At 37.9% G+C, this 21,997-nt stretch overlaps 1 protein-coding gene across 1 annotated transcript; it reads right to left on the reverse strand.

Annotated features, from left to right (window-relative positions):
• Nucleotides 1-13,805: 13,805 nt before the first annotated feature.
• Nucleotides 13,806-15,797, reverse strand: LOC112180560 (esterase AGAP003155). The gene is made up of 5 exons (XM_024319116.2): nt 15,380-15,797; nt 15,196-15,294; nt 14,997-15,038; nt 14,724-14,853; nt 13,806-14,218 (listed from the first exon to the last, which is right to left on the reverse strand). Exons 1-5 carry the CDS (start codon nt 15,611-15,613, stop codon nt 14,037-14,039), a joined length of 687 nt encoding a protein of 228 aa, XP_024174884.1. The 5' UTR covers nt 15,614-15,797; the 3' UTR covers nt 13,806-14,036.
• Nucleotides 15,798-21,997: the final 6,200 nt, after the last annotated feature.

The following is a 21,997-nucleotide window of genomic DNA, read 5'->3' on the forward strand; positions in this document are numbered from 1 at the left end:
GTCTGGTTTCTGTGTTTCCAAGTAGTTTTTTGTTTTTTGAAAATAAAAATAAAAATGGCCTATACTCGATGTTAGTTTTACTTCTTTTCTCACTTGAACTCCAATTTGAACGTACAAGCAATGAATCAATAAAAGAAAGACACATCCAGTTTTATTATGCTTCTCTACCCTAAAATGTCTCTGTGAATTGTGATGTTGTAAATGGCCGCAATCACCTCCTCCTATTACAAATTTAGACGGTATGTCGGGATGTGGTACGCTTTTTTAAGAAGCAACTTGGGCATGATATTTAGATTATACATTTTGTTACAGTTATGCTGTTATGGCTCTTACGGAGTCTGTGCATTAAGCGACCCTCGCCTTAGATAGTTTGAACTATCTTATCAGTAACAATGGACGCCGTGGTAGTTGGGAGAGAAAAAGACAGACGTCACAATCTCACGTCTAAAGAGTGAATTTTTTATAGGGCTTGCCAAGTACCCTAGAATCCTCTACAATCCAACATCCAATAAAATCCTTGAATGTCGTTGGGATTTTGAATAATGAATACCACTAAATTTAGAAAAACTTTTCAAAAACTTAATCGAATACAACAAGATTTTAATTGACTTTTCTTAAATCTTAATTGAATACCCATAGACTTTTAAGATCCAAAACAATCTAATAGACTCCTTTAATGAATGAACCTCACATGATATTGATGCTCTTAAAAATGGGTTGTGGGATTTTTTTTGTATGTATTTATCTTAATAAAAATATATTTTTTAAATTGTTATAATGTCCTTATAATTTAATTAATTCTCAAAATATTTTAATTTTTAGGGTTATTTTTGTCAAAAATTTTACTTTTGGCAAACAACACGTATTCTCTTAATAATAGTACTAAATGGCCTCCACACATTACGTTTGTGAAAGGGTAGACTAGCTCATATGGATATTTTAATAATAGCTAAACGCAAAGGCGCATGCACTAGTGTTGTTTAATAAGTACTACCCTAGTACTAGTGTGGGGGTCGTCTAGTAATGTAGTATAATAAAGGCGTGTGCAGGAAGGCTAGCTCATATTAGCTAAACGCGTGATTAGTTCATATGAGCTAGCTTTCCTGCATGCGCCTTCACTTGTAAGCTTTTACTTATTAGCTGATATGGAGAAAATGGGATACCTCTTTAGTTGATTTTCTATTTGGCCTTATCACCCTGCAAAAATAGTGTGAGAGATTGATAATTGCTGGAGTAGAAACTCATTGGCTCCGTTTGGTTTATCAGAATGTTACAGTGGGAAAAGGAATCGTACTAATTTTCTTTTCAAGGATGGAATGGAATTGATTTAGCATTTCCATTTGTGGTGTTTGGAAGAATTCAAGACTTGAGATTAGGAAATGATTTGAATTCTATGATTTTCCAATAATGCACAATCAAATTAAATATGGAAGATTTTTTTTTTTTTTAATATGAATCTAAGAGACAAGCTTTGGAACAAAGGATAGAGTTCAAAGTTGAATTCCATCAACAAATTTTTGGATTGAATTTTAAATTTGTAGAGATCTATTATAGCAAGAGTCATGAGAAAAATGAATAAGAGGAGATAAGAATTATTAATTGACCAGATTTTATAAGGGCTAAACAAGTAAATTTTCAATTCCATTGAGTGAAGGAATTGAAATACCACACCCTAGATGGTATTTCTACTCTGCCTCTTTTATGGAATTGAACTCCAGTCAACTCATTTATTTTACTTTCTTTTTCAGACTTATAACTTAACCAAACACGACAAATTAATGGAATGAGAAACTATTTCACATTCCATATTTGATTTCCTGGCTAACTACTCCTCTGATAAAGCATTATAGAAAATATTAGCAATTGTAACTCAATTCCTATAAGGAATCCTATATATGTCACATCAACGCCAGTTCCTCCAAGTGCCCTACGGGAGAGAATGTATATATAACCAAACAAATAATGTGCGATCAGAAACAAAATTTCATACAGTAGAGATACCAATTTTGAATACCATCAATTCATCATAGTTTGAACTCATCAAACCTACATCGATTTTATGTAGATAAATAATGAATAAAGAATTTTGATTATACAAATATGAGCAATCACCTTGGTTAGTAGAGAATAGAGAAAGGTTGAGGTCACTTCTCGTCATGTCAAGGTTAGTTCGTCGTCTGTTTATCTTCTATTGTTTGAGGTCCTTTCATCTTTAGAATGAGAGAGAAAAAGAAAGACGTCACAATCTCGCGTCTAAAGAGTGGATTTTTGATAGGATTTGGTATTTATACCAAGCACTCTAGAATCCTCCACAATCCAACATCTAATAAAATCCTTGAAATTCGTTGGGATTTTGAATACCACTAAATTTAGAAAAAAAAATTCAAAAACTTAATTGAATACCACAAGATTTTAAAAGACTTTTCTTAAATCGTAATTGAATACCCATAGCTTTTAAAATCCAAAACAATCTAATAGACTCCTTTAATGAAAGAACCTTATATGATGCTCTTAAAAATGAGTTGTGGGGTCTTTTTTGTATGTATTTATCTTAATAAAAATATTTTTTTAAATTATCATAATTGTCCTTATAATTTAATTAATCCTCATAAAAATTTAATATTTTAGGGTCATTTCTATAAAAAAAATTAATTTTGGCCAACAACAAATAATCTCTTAATAAATAGTACTAGATGGCCACCACACATTGTGTGTGTGAAAAGGGTAGACTAGCTCATATGGAGATTTTAATAATAGCTAAACACAAAGGCGTGTGCACTAGTGTGGTTTAATAAGTACTACCCTAGCACTAGTGTGGGGGTCGTCTAGCAATGTGTGTAAAGCAAAGGCGTGTGCAGGAAGGCTAGCTCATATTAGCTAAACGCGTGATTAGCTCATATGAGCTTGCTAGCCTTCCTGTTTTAGCCTTGAGAGTTAGTTTACAAGCGGCTTTATTGTATGGAGGCTCGAAGATTTTGGTTGAAAGTGACTCTAAACTGTTTATTGACCATATCAATAGGAAAATCTCAACTCCCTAGCTTGTACGTACTCTGGTGAATGATATCAGATTTCTAGCGAGTCATTTTCAGCACATTCAATTCACCCATATTTGGAGAGGAGCCAACTCCATTGCAGATGCTTTTGCAAATCTTAGGCATCGAATTGCTGTTGCTAGTTGGAATGATTACCTTCCTCCTTCAGTTCTTCCTGCTTTTCATTTTGATATGTTACAATTAGGTTGTTTTAGAGAGTTTGTCTTGTAATTTTCTTTCTTCTATCGAAAAAAAAAACGTTTTTTTTCAAGAAAAAATTAATTTCTAGTTTTCCATGATCCTTTTCCAAGATCAATGTTGTGAGGCTCAGGATTGTTCAGGTGTTGACTATCATCTCACAGAAGCAGAAAGCTGTGAGAGAAGTGTACAAGAACAAGACGCTCTTGCCTCTTAATTTGCGTCCCAAGAAGCCAGTTGAACATGAAATTTTGGTGTTTAATTTAACTTTTCTAGGTTGGCTATCACCAAAATTGGAGCAATACATACCAAATTGCAGAATTGGAGCGACTGAAAAGAATTGGAGCAAGAAATATCAAATTACAGTATTGCAAAATAGATGAAGAAATTCCCAAGCTTGATTCTCAATTGTGCAATTTACAATAATTGCAGAATACCAAGAAAAGAAAGCTAAGAAAGCTAGATAGAGCCAATGGAAGAAAAAGAATACGATAAACAAAAAACAAAAACTGGGTTTGGTTGGGTAGAGAAATGAGAGGAAGAAGAAACAAAGAATGATTTTGGTACTTTTCTTTTCCTTGATCGGGAGACATTTTTTCTATTTATCTAACAAAATATTTTCTCTTAATAATTAATTAATAATAATATTGCTAGATAATATGAAAACTACATGTAACTACCCATTTTCATACCCGTATCATCTACTTCCATATTTGTAACTACCCGCTAGCGTGGGCTGTACCGGCATTCTGGCAAGTCTCTACTTCCATGATGATTTGCCCGACGTATTGATATACATTCAATAGTGAAAAGACATGCAGCTACCTAATAATATCAAATAATTAAATGAAACATTGTTCTTGTAAAAGTAAAAGTGGATTGGAATTGGTCTACTCATTTCATTTCATAACCTCTTTATATAGGGAGAGAATTACAATGGAAAGAACAATTACAATGATGACATTAACTACTGATTGGTCCGTAATCCATGTTGATTGATGGTAATTGCTAATGGCTTGATTCCCTCTCCGTCAATCACTTTGACGAAGGCACATAATGTGTTTTTCCTTTAACACTCCCCCTTGTGCCAAGTCAAAGATGAAATGGTGCATGAGTTGTTGCCTCACTAAAAACTTCGTCAAGTAACAATAAAAACCCTGTGGGACAAAAAATACACCTTGGTCTAAGGAAAAGAGCACAACGCACTTTTTACATTTGAGTATGACATGTGTGTGTTAGACTCCCCCTGATGTCTACACCTCCCTCTGATACTTACATTAATCTAGGGAGCTTGGAAAGTCTTCGCATTCCTATGCTTTTCACATGTTTCTCAAATGTGTCCTTAGACATTGATTTGGTGAACAAATCTGCCACATTCTCCTCAGACCTTACTTGATTCATTTGAATCTTGAGGAGACCCTGTTGTTGCTGATTGTAGGAAAACTTTGGCGATATGTGTTTTGTATTATCACCCTTGATATATCCTAGCTTCATCTGTTCGATGCAAGCTGCATTATTTTCATAATTGCAAGTAGGCTTTTCAGTGGTAGACCTCAAACCACTAGTCTCTCGAATATGTGTAATGATAGCTCTTAACCATACACACTCACGAACCGCCTCATGTAGAGCAATGATCTCTGAGTGGTTCAAGGAGGTAGCCACAAGGGTTTGCTTGGTTGATCTCCAAGATATCGCCGTGTTCCCAATGGTGAATACATAACCATTTTGGGAACGACCTTTATGTGGGTCAGAGAGGTACCCAGTATCAACAAAACCAACCAAAACGTCATTTGGTGCTTCAGTGTATTGAGTGGTGCTTTCGCCATCAACATTTCCTTTAGGGATTGCAGTTCCATATGCGGTCCCACTTGTCTCTCTGTAGGGAAAGAACAGTCCCAAGTCAATGGTTCCTTTTAGGTATCGAAAATGTTCTTGATACCATTCTAGTGACGCTGCGTTGGCGCTGAGCTAAATCTAGCTAACAAGTTCACTGAGAATGCAATGTCTGGTAGAGTACATTAGGCTAGGTACAATAATGCGCCTATTGCACTTAGATTGGGAATTTCAGCTCCCAACACCTATTCGTCATCTTCCTTTGGACGAAATGGATCTTTCCTTGCATCCAAGCTTCGACCGATCATGGGAGTGCTAGCAGGATGCGCTTTGTCCATGTTGTATCGCCTGACTTTTGGACATATGCAGACTGGTGGATTAGTATTCCACAAACTCGGTGTTCTAGTTCAAGGCCAAGACAGAATCGAGTTTTCCCAAGATCCTTCATCTCAAATTCAGATTTCAAGTAGCTCGCGATTTCTCTTATTTCATCAAGAGTACATGTTATGTTCATATCATCGACATATACTGCTACAATTGCAAATCCAGAACTTGTTTTCTTTATGAATACGCAGGGGCATAATTCATCGTTCTTATATCCCTTCCCAATCAAGTAGTCACTTAGACGGGTATACCACATCCGCCTGGATTGTTTTAATCTGTAAAGTGAGCGTTTCAACCTAGTTGCAAATGCACTCCGTGGTTTAGAGTCACTTGACTTGGGTAATGTAAGGCCATCAGGCACTTTCATATATATCTCTGAATCTAGATCCCCATAGAGATATGCGGTAACCACATCTATGAGCTGCATTTCCAGTCCTTTGGAAACTACTAAGCTAACTAAGTAGCGGAACGTTATAACGTCCATTACGGGAGAGTATGTCTCCTCGTAGTCAATTCCAGGGCGTTGTGAGAAACCTTGCACCACAAGGAGAGCCTTGTAACTCAGGACTTCATTCTTCTCATTATGCTTTCTGACCAAAGTCCATTTATGTCCTACAGGCTTTACACTTGGTGGGGTTAGCACTACCGGACCAAATACCTGTCTCTTTGTCAGAGAATCTAATTCTGCCTGGATTACTTCTTTCCATTTAGGCCAATCTGCCCTTTGTTGACATTTTGCAACAGAGCGTGGTTTAATATCATCGTGCTCTATGATTCCTTGAGCAACAGTATATATCATCAATATGTATGGAAGATCTTTCTATCAACTCATACGCACTCTCATAATCCTCTGAGATTTCTTTGTTCTCTGGAATCATTTTTAACATCGGAGCGTCCTCCAGTATTGATTCATGGACATAACTATAATCAGAGACAATCTCATGAGAGGGATTCTACACATTGATGATTGGTTTGTGCCTTACTCACCCTCTTCTTCCTTGGGTGAGTGTCAATCGAACCAAGTGGCCTCCCCCTCTTCCTTGGGGAGCCACGACCTCAACCACACCTCCACTAAGTGCGGTTGCAGTGCCTCTATCTGCGGCACCGTGCCCCTTGTTGGGGACTTCTAACCTTGCAGGCACATTTGCAGCTGGTACATGTGATCTCGTCACTTTTGCGATATCAGTAAACGCATCAGGCATCAAATCTGCTACGTTCTGAAGATCGATTATTCTTTTCACTTCACTTTCATTTTGTGAAGTGCGGGGATTAAAATGAGACAGAGTGGGGACAAACCACGACAATTCCTATCGTTCCCTTGGAAAATCTTTTTTCCTATCTCCCCCTAACAACGGGAAGACTGTCTCATCAAAGTGACAATCCGCAAATCTAGCGGTAAAGAGATCGCTTGTCAAGGGTTCCAAATAGCGGATAATTGTTGGAAATTCGTATCCAACATAAATACTTAATCGTCTCTGAGGACCCATTATGGTGCACTGTGGGGGCGCAATAGGCACATATACTGCGCAACCAAATATGCGTAAGTGTGAAATGTCAGGCTCATATCCAGTTACCAATTGGTACACAAAAAATGGTTGGTTAGCAGTGAGTCTGAAACGAATAAGTAAAGCTGCGTGCAATATTGCATAACCCCATGCAGATATAGGCAGGTTGGTGCGCATAACCAATGCCCTAGCCACCATCTGTAGCCTTTTGATGGTGGCTGCTACGAGACCATTTTGTGTATGCACATGGGGTACAGGATGCTCTACATTGATCCAAATAGATATGCAATAATCATCAAATGCTTTTGATGTAAACTCTCCAGCATTATCAAGCCTTATAGACTTGATAGGGTGATCAGGGTGGTGAGCCCTTAAACGTATAATCTGTGCTAGGACTATTGCAGCATTTCTTGTGGACAATAAAACGACATGTGACCAGATTGTCGAAGCATCTACCAGAACCAAAAAATACTTGAATGGTCCGCATTCTGGATGGATAGGTCCACAGACATCTCTTTGTATCCTTTGTAAGAATGGAATGTTCTGTTTTGTATCTTTAGCATAGGGAGGTCTCGATCCTGTTTTTGCTAAAGAGCAGGCTTTGCAAAACGAGTTATGTGCCTTTGAAATAGTCAATGAGGCCTAATGGGAGAGTGGTAGTGCTTCTGGTACTTCAGAAGGCAATGACTGCATTTGAGCAGTACTAGGACCGACACCTTGCAGTGTGACAGATTTTTTTTTTGTTCCATTTTATGTTTCACTCAAAAGAAGGGATGTCCATATGAGTTTTTTAAAATACGGATCATCATGTCACGACCAGGGTGCCCTAGGCGGTCATGCCAAAGCCTGTATGAGTCAGTGTCCTACATTTCACTGTTGATGACAGTATAGGATTCAATGATCCAAATCATAGTGAGGTACAATCTACTAGATTGACTCATAAGTTTCTCTAAAATGCGTTTCCTTCCACATTCATTAGAGGTAATATAAATGTATTCAGTTCCATTCTCACAGTGTGTTTTTACATAATAACCGTTGGCACGAATATCTTTGAAACTTAACAAGGTTCGATTAGCTCTAGGTGCATACAGAGCGTTTTTGACTTTAAATATATCTCAGATTCTTTAGAGTATTTCCATTTTAGTAAAATGATAATCTTTTCATTCGAATAATAATTTTTTCCTCTAGATGTATTGCATTACATCTTTATATTGCAATTTCGAACCATGTAAATATGTGTAGTAAATAAATTTGAATAAATTCAGTGCTTGAGAATAAAATTTGAAATTTGTTAATAAGCCAACGATAAGCAAATCAAGGTCTTTGTTCAAAAATCTAATTCATCAAACCATTCTTTAAGACCAAATAATAGTCGAATTAAAAATGAGGCATTATGCCTTCACAACTATCTTTGGAAAATAAAATGAATAAAGCAGATCAGTCAAGATTGAGAGCATCCATTGACTTAGCAAGTTCCTCTTTGCTATTGACGTCTACAATTGTAAGGTTGACGTTTAGGTCATGACCTCCTTCTTCCATATAGTGAGCCTCTTGTTCTTTAGACTCTCTATACCTCTTGTAATTGGCTGCTACTCTGTTGTTTGCTTGGCAGTTCTTGTACCAATGCCCAATGAATCCACACCTATAGCATGGTTCATTGTCAACTCTTTCCTTTTGCATCTTGTTTCCATGATCCCCATGTCCCTTTCCACGTGGTGCATGGTTGCCACGTGGGTAGGGATCAACACGTCTAAACCCCTTTGTATTGGAGGTCTTTCCACCTTTCATTTTTCCATAATGAGCCTCGGGAATTTTCTTTGTCCCAGTGGGCCTGGCATTGTTGTTCAAGAGAATCTCATTATGTCTCTCAGCCACTTGCAGTAAGCTTATCAACTTATTGAAGGTTGTGATTCTTTTGTTGTCATACTCCAACTGATACTGGTTCGCTAGTATAAAAGCTGAATTAGGAAAGGTGGTAAGAGTCTTGTAGATCATATCATCTTCTGTGATTTCCCTTCCACAAAAATTGAGACGTGCTTTTAAGCGCAACATGTCCTTGTTGAAGTCATTGACCTTTTTATAGTCAAGCAAGCGGATTCCATTCCACTGAATAGCTAGTTCTGGGAGTAAAGTGTCATGAATGTTCCCAAAACATCCTTTAAGGGCATCCTACAATTCTTTGGGTGTCTTCAACTGAAGGTACTCCCAGCGTAGGCTAGGATCAATATGTCGCCTCAGAAACATTAAGGCATCTGCTTTCACCTTATTAGATAGTTCATCATCTTTGGGGTCAGTAATGGTGGCAGTGTAGTCTTTTGCCACAAAGGCAGTTTCCATATCAGAAACCCAACGATGGTACTCAAGTTCTTCTGAGTCCAAATGTCAAACTCAGGTCGAGTTGGATCAGCCATCTACATAAAACAAGAGGGAAGATATAAATTACGCAGTCATAAAGACATCCACGTGAATTATTTTCCAAAAATATGAATTAGATTTCAAGACCAAGATTCGTAATGGTCAAATTTTTTCTATGCTATGTGACAATACTTTATCACAGTAAGTGTGTATTTATAATGCGCATGAACTTTCATTATCATGGCAAAACGCAATTCTTTTTGTATAGCATTCTAAACAAGTAATAATCATAGCACGTAATAAATAATAAAAACATAGCATATATTAAAATAAATTACATGGCATGCTCAAATTTCACAAATGTATACCAAAATATATGTTACACATAATAATAGCAATAATATATCATGCGTAAAATAAAATATAAATAATAGCATAATATAAAGGCATGCTTAGGAATAACTCTATAAGCGTAAATAAAATTCACAAAACATGCTCAGAATTGCATAAATAATATATAACAAAATATATATGGCATGTTCAAAATAAAGTATAAACTATAGCATAATTGAAACATGCTTAAACATAATTATTTAAAACATAAATAACAAGGCATGCTGTAAGAGGATTAATATTATCGAAAAAAACATGCTCAATAACAAAATATAATAAAAGCATAAACAATAAAGTATAAAGCATGCTTTGTTAAAATCATAAAATAAAATAAAGAAAACATACTTGATTTCGAGAAAATAAAACAATCCTAGCACACGTGAGTGTTGATGCAAGCGTGTGTAGCGATGTTTTTGGACTTGAGAAAAACTGGGCCGCTTCCTCTTTTTTCAGCAATGGGCCACAAAGACTTATATATATATATATATATTTTTCTTTTCTCTTTTTTCTGGGCCGCGGGCCTACTTCTTTTGTTCTTTTTTTTTTTTTTTTTTTAATTTATGCTGGGTGGCAGGCCTTCTTTTTTTTTTGTTATGCTGGGCTGCAAGGCCTGCTTCTTTTCTTTTTTTTGATTGGGCCGGGTCCTTTTCTTTGGGCCGGGTCACACTATTTTTTCTTCTTTTTTTTCTTTTCTTTCTTTTCTCTCTTTGATCGTCTTCTTCGTTCTGGCTTTCTGTCCTTCTTCTGGGCTGGAGCCGGACGTAGCAGGTTGAAGACACACGGCAGAGGAAGATGGAGGTCGGTTTGGACGAGGCCGCGCCGGTGATTGGGGCCGAGGCTGGAGGGAGCGCGCTGCAGCGACGAGATCGGAGGCTTGCTGCTGCGATTGGTGCTGCTGCAAGGCTGGGATCTACAGGTGGGAAGCATCAGCGATGGGTGGAGGCGGGTGGGCTAGGCGCGACCGGTGAGGTGAGACCGGTCTGTGTGAAGGTTGATTGAGGCCGGTCTGTGTGATGTGTGATTGAGGTCGATCTGTGCTATTAAAGAGCACAAGGGGCTGTGTGATGTGCAGGCGGAGGTGAAGCGCGGCCTGATGTGCTGCAAGGGAGATGGAGGCCGGACGGGGCCGGTCTGGTCTAGGCTGTGTTGGAAGTTGCAGCGCGCGGCCTGGTCGGTTGGGATCGGGTGGGAAGGGCCGTCGGGGGAGAAGAGAGATTTTTTTTTTTCGGTTGTTGGTGGCGGCAAAAAAAGAAGAAAATATTTTTTTCTTCTAGGGTTTTTTTCTTTTCGATAGAAAGAAAACTATAGAAAATGAGGATTTTTTTTTTCTATTGGCTATTTGCTCTGAGCGTGCTGATAACGTGTAAAAGTAAAAGTGGATTGGAATTGGTCTACTCATTTTATTTCATAACCCATTTATATAGAGAGAGAATTACAATGGAAAGAACAATTACAATGATGACATTAACTACTGATTGGTCCGTAATCCATGTTCATTGATGGTAATTGCTAATTGCTTGATTCCCTCTCCGTCAATCACTTTGACGAATGCACATAATGTGTTTTTCCTTTAACAGTTCTCTCAATTAATTGGAATTATTCTACATCTTATGCATGCTGGAAAGACAGAAAAATAAAAGTGGTGACGATTTAGGCATGGCAAAAAGTTCGATAATTTTTAGGCCTCGTTTGGTTCGCGGATTTAAGGACTTGGGAAAGGAAATGTATTCATTTCCTATGTTTGGTGTGCATAAGGAAAGGAACAGCTTTCCTTTTAGAAAGGAAAATACGGGGGAAAGTGGATCCTCCCATCCTCCAAATGATTCATTTTCTCTTCTACTTTCCCAGCATTAATTACATATTATAAATACATTTATATACTTGTTGAAAATTATTATTGATAATTTTATTTAAAAAGTTTATGAGATTTGTGTAATTCTATGTTATAATACATGGGGATATAAATGAAATTTTAATATAATTTAGTTTCATTTCCTTGCACAAACTAAACACTAAAATGAAAACACATATTTTCTCATTGCTTTCCCAACGTTTCCAAACAGCGGAAAGGAGAACAAACTTTTGTTGGAGATGAAAAATTCTGATTAGGAATTTGACCCAACAATTAATGTGGACTGGAGCGGAAGCTGAACCAGGGACAATCGAGAGGTTTCAATTTGTAGTTGACTTGATGTTGACGAAGCGCAGGCTCCTTTTTAGGGGTGTGCAAAACACGGTACAAACCGGCCAAACCGGTCAAAACCGACCGGTAAATATGGTTTGGTTAAGGTTTTTTAACTTTAAAAATTGAAAGCCGGTTCAATACCGAACCAAACCATTTATGAATTTGGTTGGTTTGGTTTCTTTTTTGCTTAAACCGTGGAACCCGAACCGACCGGTATGCTTGAAATATAATAAGAAAAAGTCTTATATATATATATATACACATATATTTATATATTCATTTGTCCAGTTGTTCTAAGTAATCTAAATATCCAATTATAACTTTATTCTCAAATGATATACTACCATATCAAATCCAATGCCCAAAGGCCTAGAAGTCTAATATATAATCGCTACGATTAATTTGATCCTCTCATATCACATATCTCAATCTCTCATTCTCTAACCTTTAATCCTTTGATCCTCTTTATTTAAAGAAGAAAAAAAAAATTCTCTAACCTTTAATACTACCATATTAAGCTAGTATTTATAGCTAAGCCATCAAATAATTCAATTACTTTAAATCTATTTTAGATTTTAGTTTTTGAATATTGGTTTTGGATTTGATTATTGTATTTTAAATTTAGATTATGATTATTTAATATAATTTTTATTATTTAGATTAAATTTTACTATAATTTTTTTTCATAAATAGTATGTTAATATAACATAGGTTAAAACCGCCTAACCGACCGAACAAAACCATTTTTAATTGGATTGGATTGGATCGGGTTAAGCTTATTTTTTTTAATGACCGGTTGTCCAAAATGCTTAAACCGCTCACTTTAGTATAGAAATGGTTTAGAGTCAAAACCGATCCAACCCAATCCGTGTGCAGCCCTACTCCTTTTGGCTTCCTCCCTCTGTATTCTCCCTATGCGAGCTCCCTCCGTAGCCTCCCTATGCGAGCTCCCTCTGTAACCTCCCTATGCGAGCTCCCTCCGTAACCTCCCTATGCGAGCTCCCTCCGTATCCTCCCTATGCGAGCTCCCACCGTAACCTCCCTATGCCTCCGTAACCTCCCTACGCGAGCTCCCTCGGTATCCTCCCTACGCGAGCTCCCTCGGTATCCTCCCTACGCGAGCTCCCTCCGTAACCTCCCTTCATAATCTCTCTCCGCTCTGTCACCTCTCTATGTAATCTCCCTACGTAAACTTTCTATGTAACCTCTCTCCGTAGCTCCTCTTCGTAATCTCTCTCTGCTTCTTGGTTTTGACGAAGAAGCGGAGTCTCTTCTTTGTCATTGGTGTGAGAGAGGAGGAGGGGGTACCTGCAAAAGACCCTCCGATGCCTAAGTCAGTATTTTTCTGAGTCAAGGATTGGAGTCTCGACTAGAGTTCGATGCCATACCTGGAGGTTCTGCTTTCCTTTTATAGGCGACTTACAACTTGGGCTGCAAGTAAACTTGCATGGCAAGATACCGATGACTTGGATGGCAAGTCGCCATTAAGGCTGCACTTACTGCTGTAATAACCGTCACTTATTGGCGGCCATGATTGCCACGCTAAATGTCACATTAACCGTCGCATTTACGGCTACATTAACTATCGCACTTACTGCTGCCATTATTGCATGGTCAAATTAATTGACCACCCCCACAACTTCCCACTAGCTTTCCTTTCCCATAGGAAATAAAAAGGAATTGATTTCCTTTCCACGAACCAAACGAGGCTAGGCCATAGCTTCAAGAATATCCGCACAATAGGTTATAGAGAAAGAGGGGAGCTAGCTATGGGGTTAAGATTGTGGTGACCATTACATTTCTAATGATATTAGTATCATCAATTCATAGAGCGAAATCACCCTATTCCATCTCATGATCTCCTCCCTCCCGACCTTTTCTCTTAAAAAAATGTTGATCTTCCTCAACAATAAGAAAATAAAACCAATATACATGACATATTTATGTTCTTTTTCTTTCTTTTACTATGGAAAACTTTCTGGGCACATGCAGATTTTTCTTATTAAGTTCGACTGAACAACAACATGCAAAGAATATGGCTTAAAATAGCGCCAACACAATACAGATCGGATACACCTCAACAAACCCAAAATAGGGGCATATGGCCAGAATGTTGTGCAAGTTATTTGTGTATTTTCTTAAGTTTCATCGTTACTGTTGCTCCTCCTTCTCGTCCAACTTCTTCTGAATTGTCTCAATGAAGCTCATAATGGTCTCTAAACCCTTTTCATCGAGTCGTGGTATTGTGTGGCCCTTGGGATGATGAATCACGGTAGGATCTACACAGTTTTCTAGCAGTTCGAGTCCATATGGCTTCAAGAAGTCTGTTTCTCCTGCAAATATTTAGACAGTTTTGTCAAAACCAGTAAACGGAGAGATTAAGCTGGTATGGTTACGAAGAATTTCGATACCAGGCATAGTGTACAGATAGCTGACTCAGTTTCATATGCACAGGACGACTAATTAATGAAATGATTTTTTGCACGTGTCAAATTGCGAATTGTTATTAGTGTCAAAAAGAAAAAAGAACAAAAAGAGCTGCATATTAGCCCTTACATAGTTACATGGTTTCTCATGCTCAAAATTTCAACAGGAAAGTGGGTTCTCATGCTAAATTGTTCTTGCTAATGAAAGCAAACTTGACACTCACATCAAACCAGGTTTTACTTATTTGAAATATAACTCGTGTAATTGGAGCATGTATACTTTATAATTCGGCATGAAAAGAGTTAGTTACAACCATTGACACAATATATGATTTACCATTGACACAATATATGATTTAGGATCTATGGTTTGTGCATTGAAAGTCGACCAGACAAAAGAAACAGAAATTACCTAAAAAGTGAAGAGACGGAATTTGAATAGGAGATGAATAAGCATTTTCAGCCACGGTTGCTGACTTGAATTTTGCGCCTCCAATTATTATGAGGAACTTAATTTTAGGTACTTTGGTCAGTGCCAAACCCTACAATAACAAGTCAAACAGCTCATCAAATTAGTACAACAAACAACAACAACAACAACAAAAACCTATCAATATCACTGGTCAGCTTCAATATAGTTTTGGAAACTTTTATTTTTCTTGTTCACTTGGTCATTGTTAATTACCTTTGCTTGTAGACCCGGCAGTGCCGCTGACAGTATTGCCCCCTGCATTATTCATAAACAATCAGTCAATTTGCTATCAGATAGACTAAGAAATTGTACAAGACTAAACATTAAGCTAATAATTATTTATGAATTGTGTTATTTTTCGTTTCTTGAGGAACCCAGGAAGAGAATAAAGCGCTAATAAGTAGAAAAATACCTGGGAAAAGCCAAGTAGCCCATCAAAGGGTCCATTCTTGATCATGTAATCTTCAATGAATTCAAGACACTCGTCAAAGTTCGTGTACTCAAGAAAATCCTGTAAAAAATAAAAAAAAAAACCGTCAAAAATTTACGCAACAAAATTATAAAACGACAAAGATTGATCTGTGTTTTTGGCTGACCTTGCTGAATTGGAACCACTCGTGATAAGGAGGATCGAAAATGCCCTCGACTTCGGATTTACCTTGGGCCGGGAAAGGCCCATCGAGAAAGTCCAGGTCGAAATTGTTGAGCACCGACTCCGGCCATTTACCCAGTTGGGTCTTCATGATCACACCGCTGGTTCGAAACCCATGAAGGCAAAGAAACCTGGGTTTCCTCGAATCAGAAGCCGCGGCACAACCCTCGCTTCCCATGTTGTTGTTGTTGGTGTTCCTTGTCGTTTCGGAAAGGTTGAGGCTGTTGTTGTTGTTCTGGTCAGTTCCGCTAGTGCGGGAGGTGGTGGGGGATTTAAAAGGCGCGGCCTTGGTCGCAACGACGTCGTGTTGGAGTTTCCTGCTTTCAATGCGAATGGAGTGAAGGGAATGGGGAACACTAAATAGGTTGCGTAGACCGCGTAGCGGAAATCGACGGTCCAGAATGGGCGTGCGGTTTAAGTGGAGGGTGGATGATGCGTTGGATGACATCAGGGCAAGGCGAAGTGGCGAACGAGGGACGAAAGAGAGGGAGAGAACGCAGGTTTTGACCCGCGTGGGAAATAACACCCTCGGAGACAGAAATCTATTGGTACAAAAGGAAGGGGCGTTTGGTAATTTGATAGCCCCTATTTGAAATATGAAAGAATAAAAAAAGGCAAACTTGTTTCGATTGGGGGGGCCATCTGAAAACATTTTAGAGGGCACTCAGGAGCGAGTTTTTGGTGAGAGAGACATGTAACATGATGTGATTTATTCACCGATTACGTTCACTCAGTTGAGGCAAGCTCAAGATTCAGAGATGCGATCAGCGTGCCCCTACTTTCAGTCATAATCATATAAAATAATTTTAATCTTGCAAACGGCACGTTAAATGACTAATTAAGTTTTGTCGAATGACATTGAAATAATAAGTTTTGAATGAGAGATTACACATGCCTAACTATTTAATATACACCTCAATATACCACACATTTAATTTTTCATTGTAATGTTTCACTATGTAACAACCTACTCCCCACGAGAGAGAGATTACTTACTAAAGGTTATAGTGGAGACACCAGATGTATACTCTGTAACCTCCAGTTAGAAGATGTGACACATCTTTTCTGTATGTGTCAAATAGCTTCAACTATTCTTTCAGGTCCACCATTTCATTTACAAGCTACCCGACTACCATCGATCAACTTTAAGGATTGGATGTTGGAACGGGCATTAACTCTAAGCTCAGATCTTTTTGCATGTTTAATGAAGATAATATGGGCCCTTTGGAAGAATAGGAACAATGTGCTCTGGGCAGGAACCAGGTAGACAGCTCAAGATGTCATATTAAGTAGTTTTGCATGGTGTGATGAGTATCAGAGAGCTCGAGGTACTGTGAAGCAGCCTCACAAACAACCAAGAACAAGATGGAAGCCTGCTGAAGATGGGGCCTTCAAACTAAATGTGGATGCAGCCGTCTTACCTCAACAAACCACAGGTGGAATAGGGGGAGTGTTAAGGGATGCCTCAAGAAATTTTGTTGCAGCTTTTGCAAGACCAGTTCAGCATGCTACATCTCCTAAGCAATGTGAACTTTTAGCCATTAGAGTAGGAGTAGATTTTCTGGTTTCCCTTCAAGTGCAGCAGGCTGTCATCGAGAGTGATAGTACAGTGGCTATTGCTGAAGCTCTCAGCCTAGATCATAGCATGTTAGCTAATGGAGGTTTAATAGATGATATACCATGTGCCATGCAATGCATCCCCAGCATTCACATTTGCTGTCAACCCCGATCTAGTAATTTGGTAGCACATAGATTGGCGGGAATAGGTTTTGAGGCAAACCACAACTCTGTATGGTTGGGACTAGTCCCTGAATGTATTCGTGATGTTCTCAGTCACGATCTCCAATACCTCACTTGAGGTTTTTTTTATCAATAAAAGTCCTTTGTTCAAAAAAAATAAAATAAAAAAAATACACAATTCAAAGTATCTAAAATGTCCTTAATCCTATAAACCATTAATTATCCTAGCATTTTGACTATATTAAGGCTACTTTTTGTATCCGTTAGTATTAATTATTTGATATAATCACAAAATACTTGCTTTACGCACATCCCATTCAAAGATGATTTTAGGAATTCAAATCCAAATATTAACAAACTATGATGGCCTATATTTAAAAAGATGGATCTGCCTAATATGTTAACTATAATCTACATAAAATAACTCATTCTATACATGTATATCTATTGAATTAATAAATGGACAAATGAATGATAATTAAGACCACAAAATGAGCATTGAACTAAGAAATTTTCTATTTTATCACAAATTCTTTGAACGTTACCATATTATATTTATAAATTCATTTATACCTCAATGTTCCAACTGCAACACAACATAAAGAACACATACTTCAATTGAAGGTTGTTGATCAACTTCTTGAGAATTCATGTCAATGGTGGAAATTGAGGTGAAATGTGGAGAAGGAAAGATGTTTCACAATGTTTAAGTTTAGAATAAGAGATACAGAAAAGAACAAATGCATGATTCAAATTTTTCTTTCTTTCTTCTAATAGATAAATGTCTATTTTAGTCATTCAACCTACCTATGAAATATGATTTAAAATGTAAAAACATTGGGATGTGTATTAAGTAGTTAGAGGAGTGTATAAAAAATTTCTCTTTGAATAAAGATTTTTAGGGTTTAGGAGTAAATGGGCTTGGGCGTTTGTCAAGGCTGCTTTGGCAGACTTGACTTTGGTCTTGGGCCAGATTTGGATCCGTATTTGGGATTCTGGTCGCTTACAAATCAGGATCTTGGATCTGAGACAGCTGCTCATATTGATATGATATTGGTTCTGGTTCTTAGGAGTTCGTCTGCTAATTTTCAAGTTTCTGACACCTTCGGTTACTTTCGAACTCCTAGTGGGCGAATCACCTCTCTTAGGTGATCATATCATCGGTTATAGTTACTATTACATTTACACTGCTCTTGTGACATATGCAGTGCAGCAATGTCATTCGACATCAAGTCACATCCTGGTTACCTTTCATTCTAGATGCGTCTATGCATCTTATTATCTTTTATTGTTTTTTCTTTATTATAGATGCGTTTGTGCATCTCGTTATGCTTTATTGTTTTCTTTCGATGCTTTTGCATCACTCCATGTAACCCTTTGTTATCACTTAATATAGTCTGTCGTCTTTTCTTTCAAAAACAAATAAAAAAATTTCTTGACACGTTTACTTACTTAGAATGAGAAATAAAATAAAATGAATAATTACAGTGTATGAGTTGTCACGCCCCTGATTTTACACACAAGAAAATCGATATATATAATCCCATAATTATACATGCGTGAACGTTCAGTCATCAATACAAAATACCTGAAATCTTTTTCCTTTTAAACCAAGTACATACTGATGCCCTGAACCCTCAAAGTTAATATACACTCGCTCCATAGAGTTATATATTACAATGCTTACGAATTAAATTGTCAACAACAAATAAAACGTAAATGCAGCTCAGAGTAACTATACAACAGAAGTCCTTATCAAGGGTAAAGTCACAAAGATAGCTTCCTACCGTAAAGCTGCAAAAGCGCCACCTCAGCTTCAGCCACGATTTCCCTGACCTGCAGGATTAACCCCTACACCATTCCATTGAATAGTGCACCGGGTTGCCACACAACAAACCCGGTAAGCTTATGAAGCTCGTATGAGTAACTCAAAACCAATTACACAAATTTCACAAAAGCCTCCTGCTCATAACCTCAATCCTAGCATCAAATTACACAAATTTAGGTCAAACAAGACTTCTTCAAGCAATGTTTGACGTCATCCTAATGCACTACGGCGAATTCCAAAATCACACTCATTTCCCCATTCCCCCTAGGAGCTTTTGTCATCAACATGACATCAAAGGCGAAAATCAATGAATCACCTTCCTATCCTCAACACAGAGTACAATTCGTCACCACTGTGGCTCTTAAGATAAATCAAACCATCAATCAATACAATCAAGAAGAAACAAGGCAATCACATATCAAAACAAGCCAAACGATTCATAGTAACCCCTGCATATAATTTAGTTCAGGAGGTCACATTAAGTCAAGTAATTCAAATCATAGTAATCCTACACTCTGACGTCTGTAGGTAACCCCAACCATCACAGCAGTCCTCTCGATCTTTGTTAACTTAATAACAACTCAGCTTCGCTACCGAGCAATCATCACACTGATCATCACCTAGATTTCAAGGATCATCACATAGATTCACGCAGATCTCGCCAATCATCGCACAGATAGCGATCATCACATAGATTTCACTGGTCATCACATAGATAGCGATCATCACATAGATTTCGCTGGTCATCACATAGATCACGATCATCACATAGATTTCGCTGGTCATCATATAGATAACGACCATCACATAGATTTCGCTGGTCATCACATAGATAGCGATCATCACATAGATTTCAACCATCCTACTCATATTCCTACACAAGCTACACATGACAATCATCACAAAGATTCACCACGAAGTCACTAATACATGAATATATATGTATATATATATATCCCATAATATATATAGACACACATAGTCATCCACTTAGAAATGCCACTAATACCAACTATAGTTGTAGTTAACCTAATAACTCCAAGACAATAGGGTAATCATGTTCATAACAAATATCGATCATATTCATAACAAATATCGATCCTGCTCATAACAAATATCGATCCTGCTCATAACACATATCGATCCTGCTCATAACAAATATCAATCCTACTCATAACACATATCAATCCTACTCATAACAAATATCGTGAGATTTACTTACCAAACGATAAAGGTATTCCATTCATTAATGAACCTTGTGAGATTACTCACCTTGAATCTCCCGCTGCGTCTTCAATACAGAACAAGGTAGCCAATCCACAAAATAGCCGTCTGAGGAGTACTACGTCACATACCTAAGGAATTACAGCTCTCATTCAGTCAACGAATCACAAGGGATAACGTTCGAAACCTAAATCGAACCAAAATTCCCAAGGTGACGCCAAATGAGGCGAAACCACATCCGAGACCTCCCAAAGTCCCCGGAATACGTCCACGATCGATGTGACCAAACCACATGTCGATCGGACGCTTAAATCCTCAAGGATCGAATAAATCGATCGGTATGAAATTGCAAAAATCATAACAATTCCATACGAACTCCAAAATTTACATATTATATATCGAAACTCTCGTATCAACGAGTAGAACATATATAATACCAAAAACAGTTCCTTAAGTGGCCGGAACACAGCCAGAATGCCGCCGGAAAGCCACCACAGACGGTGGTGCACCGCTGCCAGCCAAAAACACATTATTTCACAAAACTCCCAACATCAAAGTTCTTCATCTAAGCATGCTTGTGAATTCTCATAACTAACTCGAAGTCAGAAAACAAGCATAAGGGATCGAAAACACCTCACAAGCCGTGAACAGTAATCCAATCCGAGTTGATCGAAGTTTCACATGAATCGATCCAAACAACCACCAAGGATCGATCAACGAGGCTGCTCTGAGCTCAACCAAGAAGACTTGAAGCCTCGCCGACGTCGGAACAAGGAATTCCGTTCGGGTCCGAAAACACCAACCTGCACCGCCTTGCAGCGCCACCGTCTAGGAGAATCGGTGCTAGAGGACATCAGAGGGATGACCAGACGGAGGAGACGATCCTATCTGGAAAGTTTCGTCGCCGGAGACCGCCGCAGTTCGCCGGAAAAGTCGGGTCGGGTCAGTCGGATTATTTATATTCTGAAGGTGCAGCCGAGAGAGAAGAGAGAGAGAAAGTAAACTTCCGAAAATGGAAGTAATGAAAATAGTAAGTTTCCAACTTGGGAAACTTCTATTTATACCAAAATGGAAATTTCTTCCAATGGCCATAACTTTCTCATACGAACTCCGATTCCACATGTCCACGAACTCGTATCAACGCGCTCTACAACTTTCGTGAAGGAAGTTTTCGGAGAATCCCAACGAATAAAAAGTCAACCTTTGGCAACCCCCCTAAAACCATATTCTTCAATTAATTATTCGCCCGAAACACTTCCGCTCCATCCACGAGCCACGAAACCGTCCACTAGTTATAAAATTAATTCCGGAAAATCCTCGGAAAATAATTACGAATTTCCGGGGCATCACATGAGTTTTCTTACGTATTAATATATATAGATATTGGAATGAGTGTGGATTCCACGTTATTGTCAGGAATCGATTCTTCAATAACTCGGAGTTTAATGACCAATGAGGGGTATTAGTTTATGAATGAAAGCCTCATGGTCACATTTTTTCTACCCAAAAATATTCTTATGTATTTTCAATAACCTCAAATTACCCATAACTCTAGAAATATATATATATATATATATATATATATATATCTTAGCATAAGAAAACAACGATTTTTTTTTTTAGAGAATTGTCAACTCATTGCATTGATCAGTGAAATTATACATAATCACTCATCCCTGTGGGACTGTCAAAAGAGTCACTATCTAAGTAATTCAACCTTTTTACAGATCATGAAGCCCTGCCAAAATCTATCCTAGAACATCCTCGAGA

Source organism: Rosa chinensis, chromosome 7, assembly GCF_002994745.2.
Source record: "Rosa chinensis cultivar Old Blush chromosome 7, RchiOBHm-V2, whole genome shotgun sequence".
Classification (NCBI taxonomy): Eukaryota; Viridiplantae; Streptophyta; class Magnoliopsida; order Rosales; family Rosaceae; genus Rosa; species Rosa chinensis.

Coding starts and splice junctions, on each gene's coding strand:
- LOC112180560 (XM_024319116.2), bottom strand. CDS start 15,613: ATGGGAAGCGAGGGTTGTGCCGCGGCTTCTGATTCGAGGAAACCCAGG. Junction 15,039..15,195: donor GGCTACTTGGCTTTTCCCAG/GTATTTTTCTAC, acceptor TGAATAATGCAG/GGGGCAATACTGTCAGCGGC. Junction 14,219..14,723: donor TCCGTCTCTTCACTTTTTAG/GTAATTTCTGTT, acceptor AAATATTTGCAG/GAGAAACAGACTTCTTGAAG.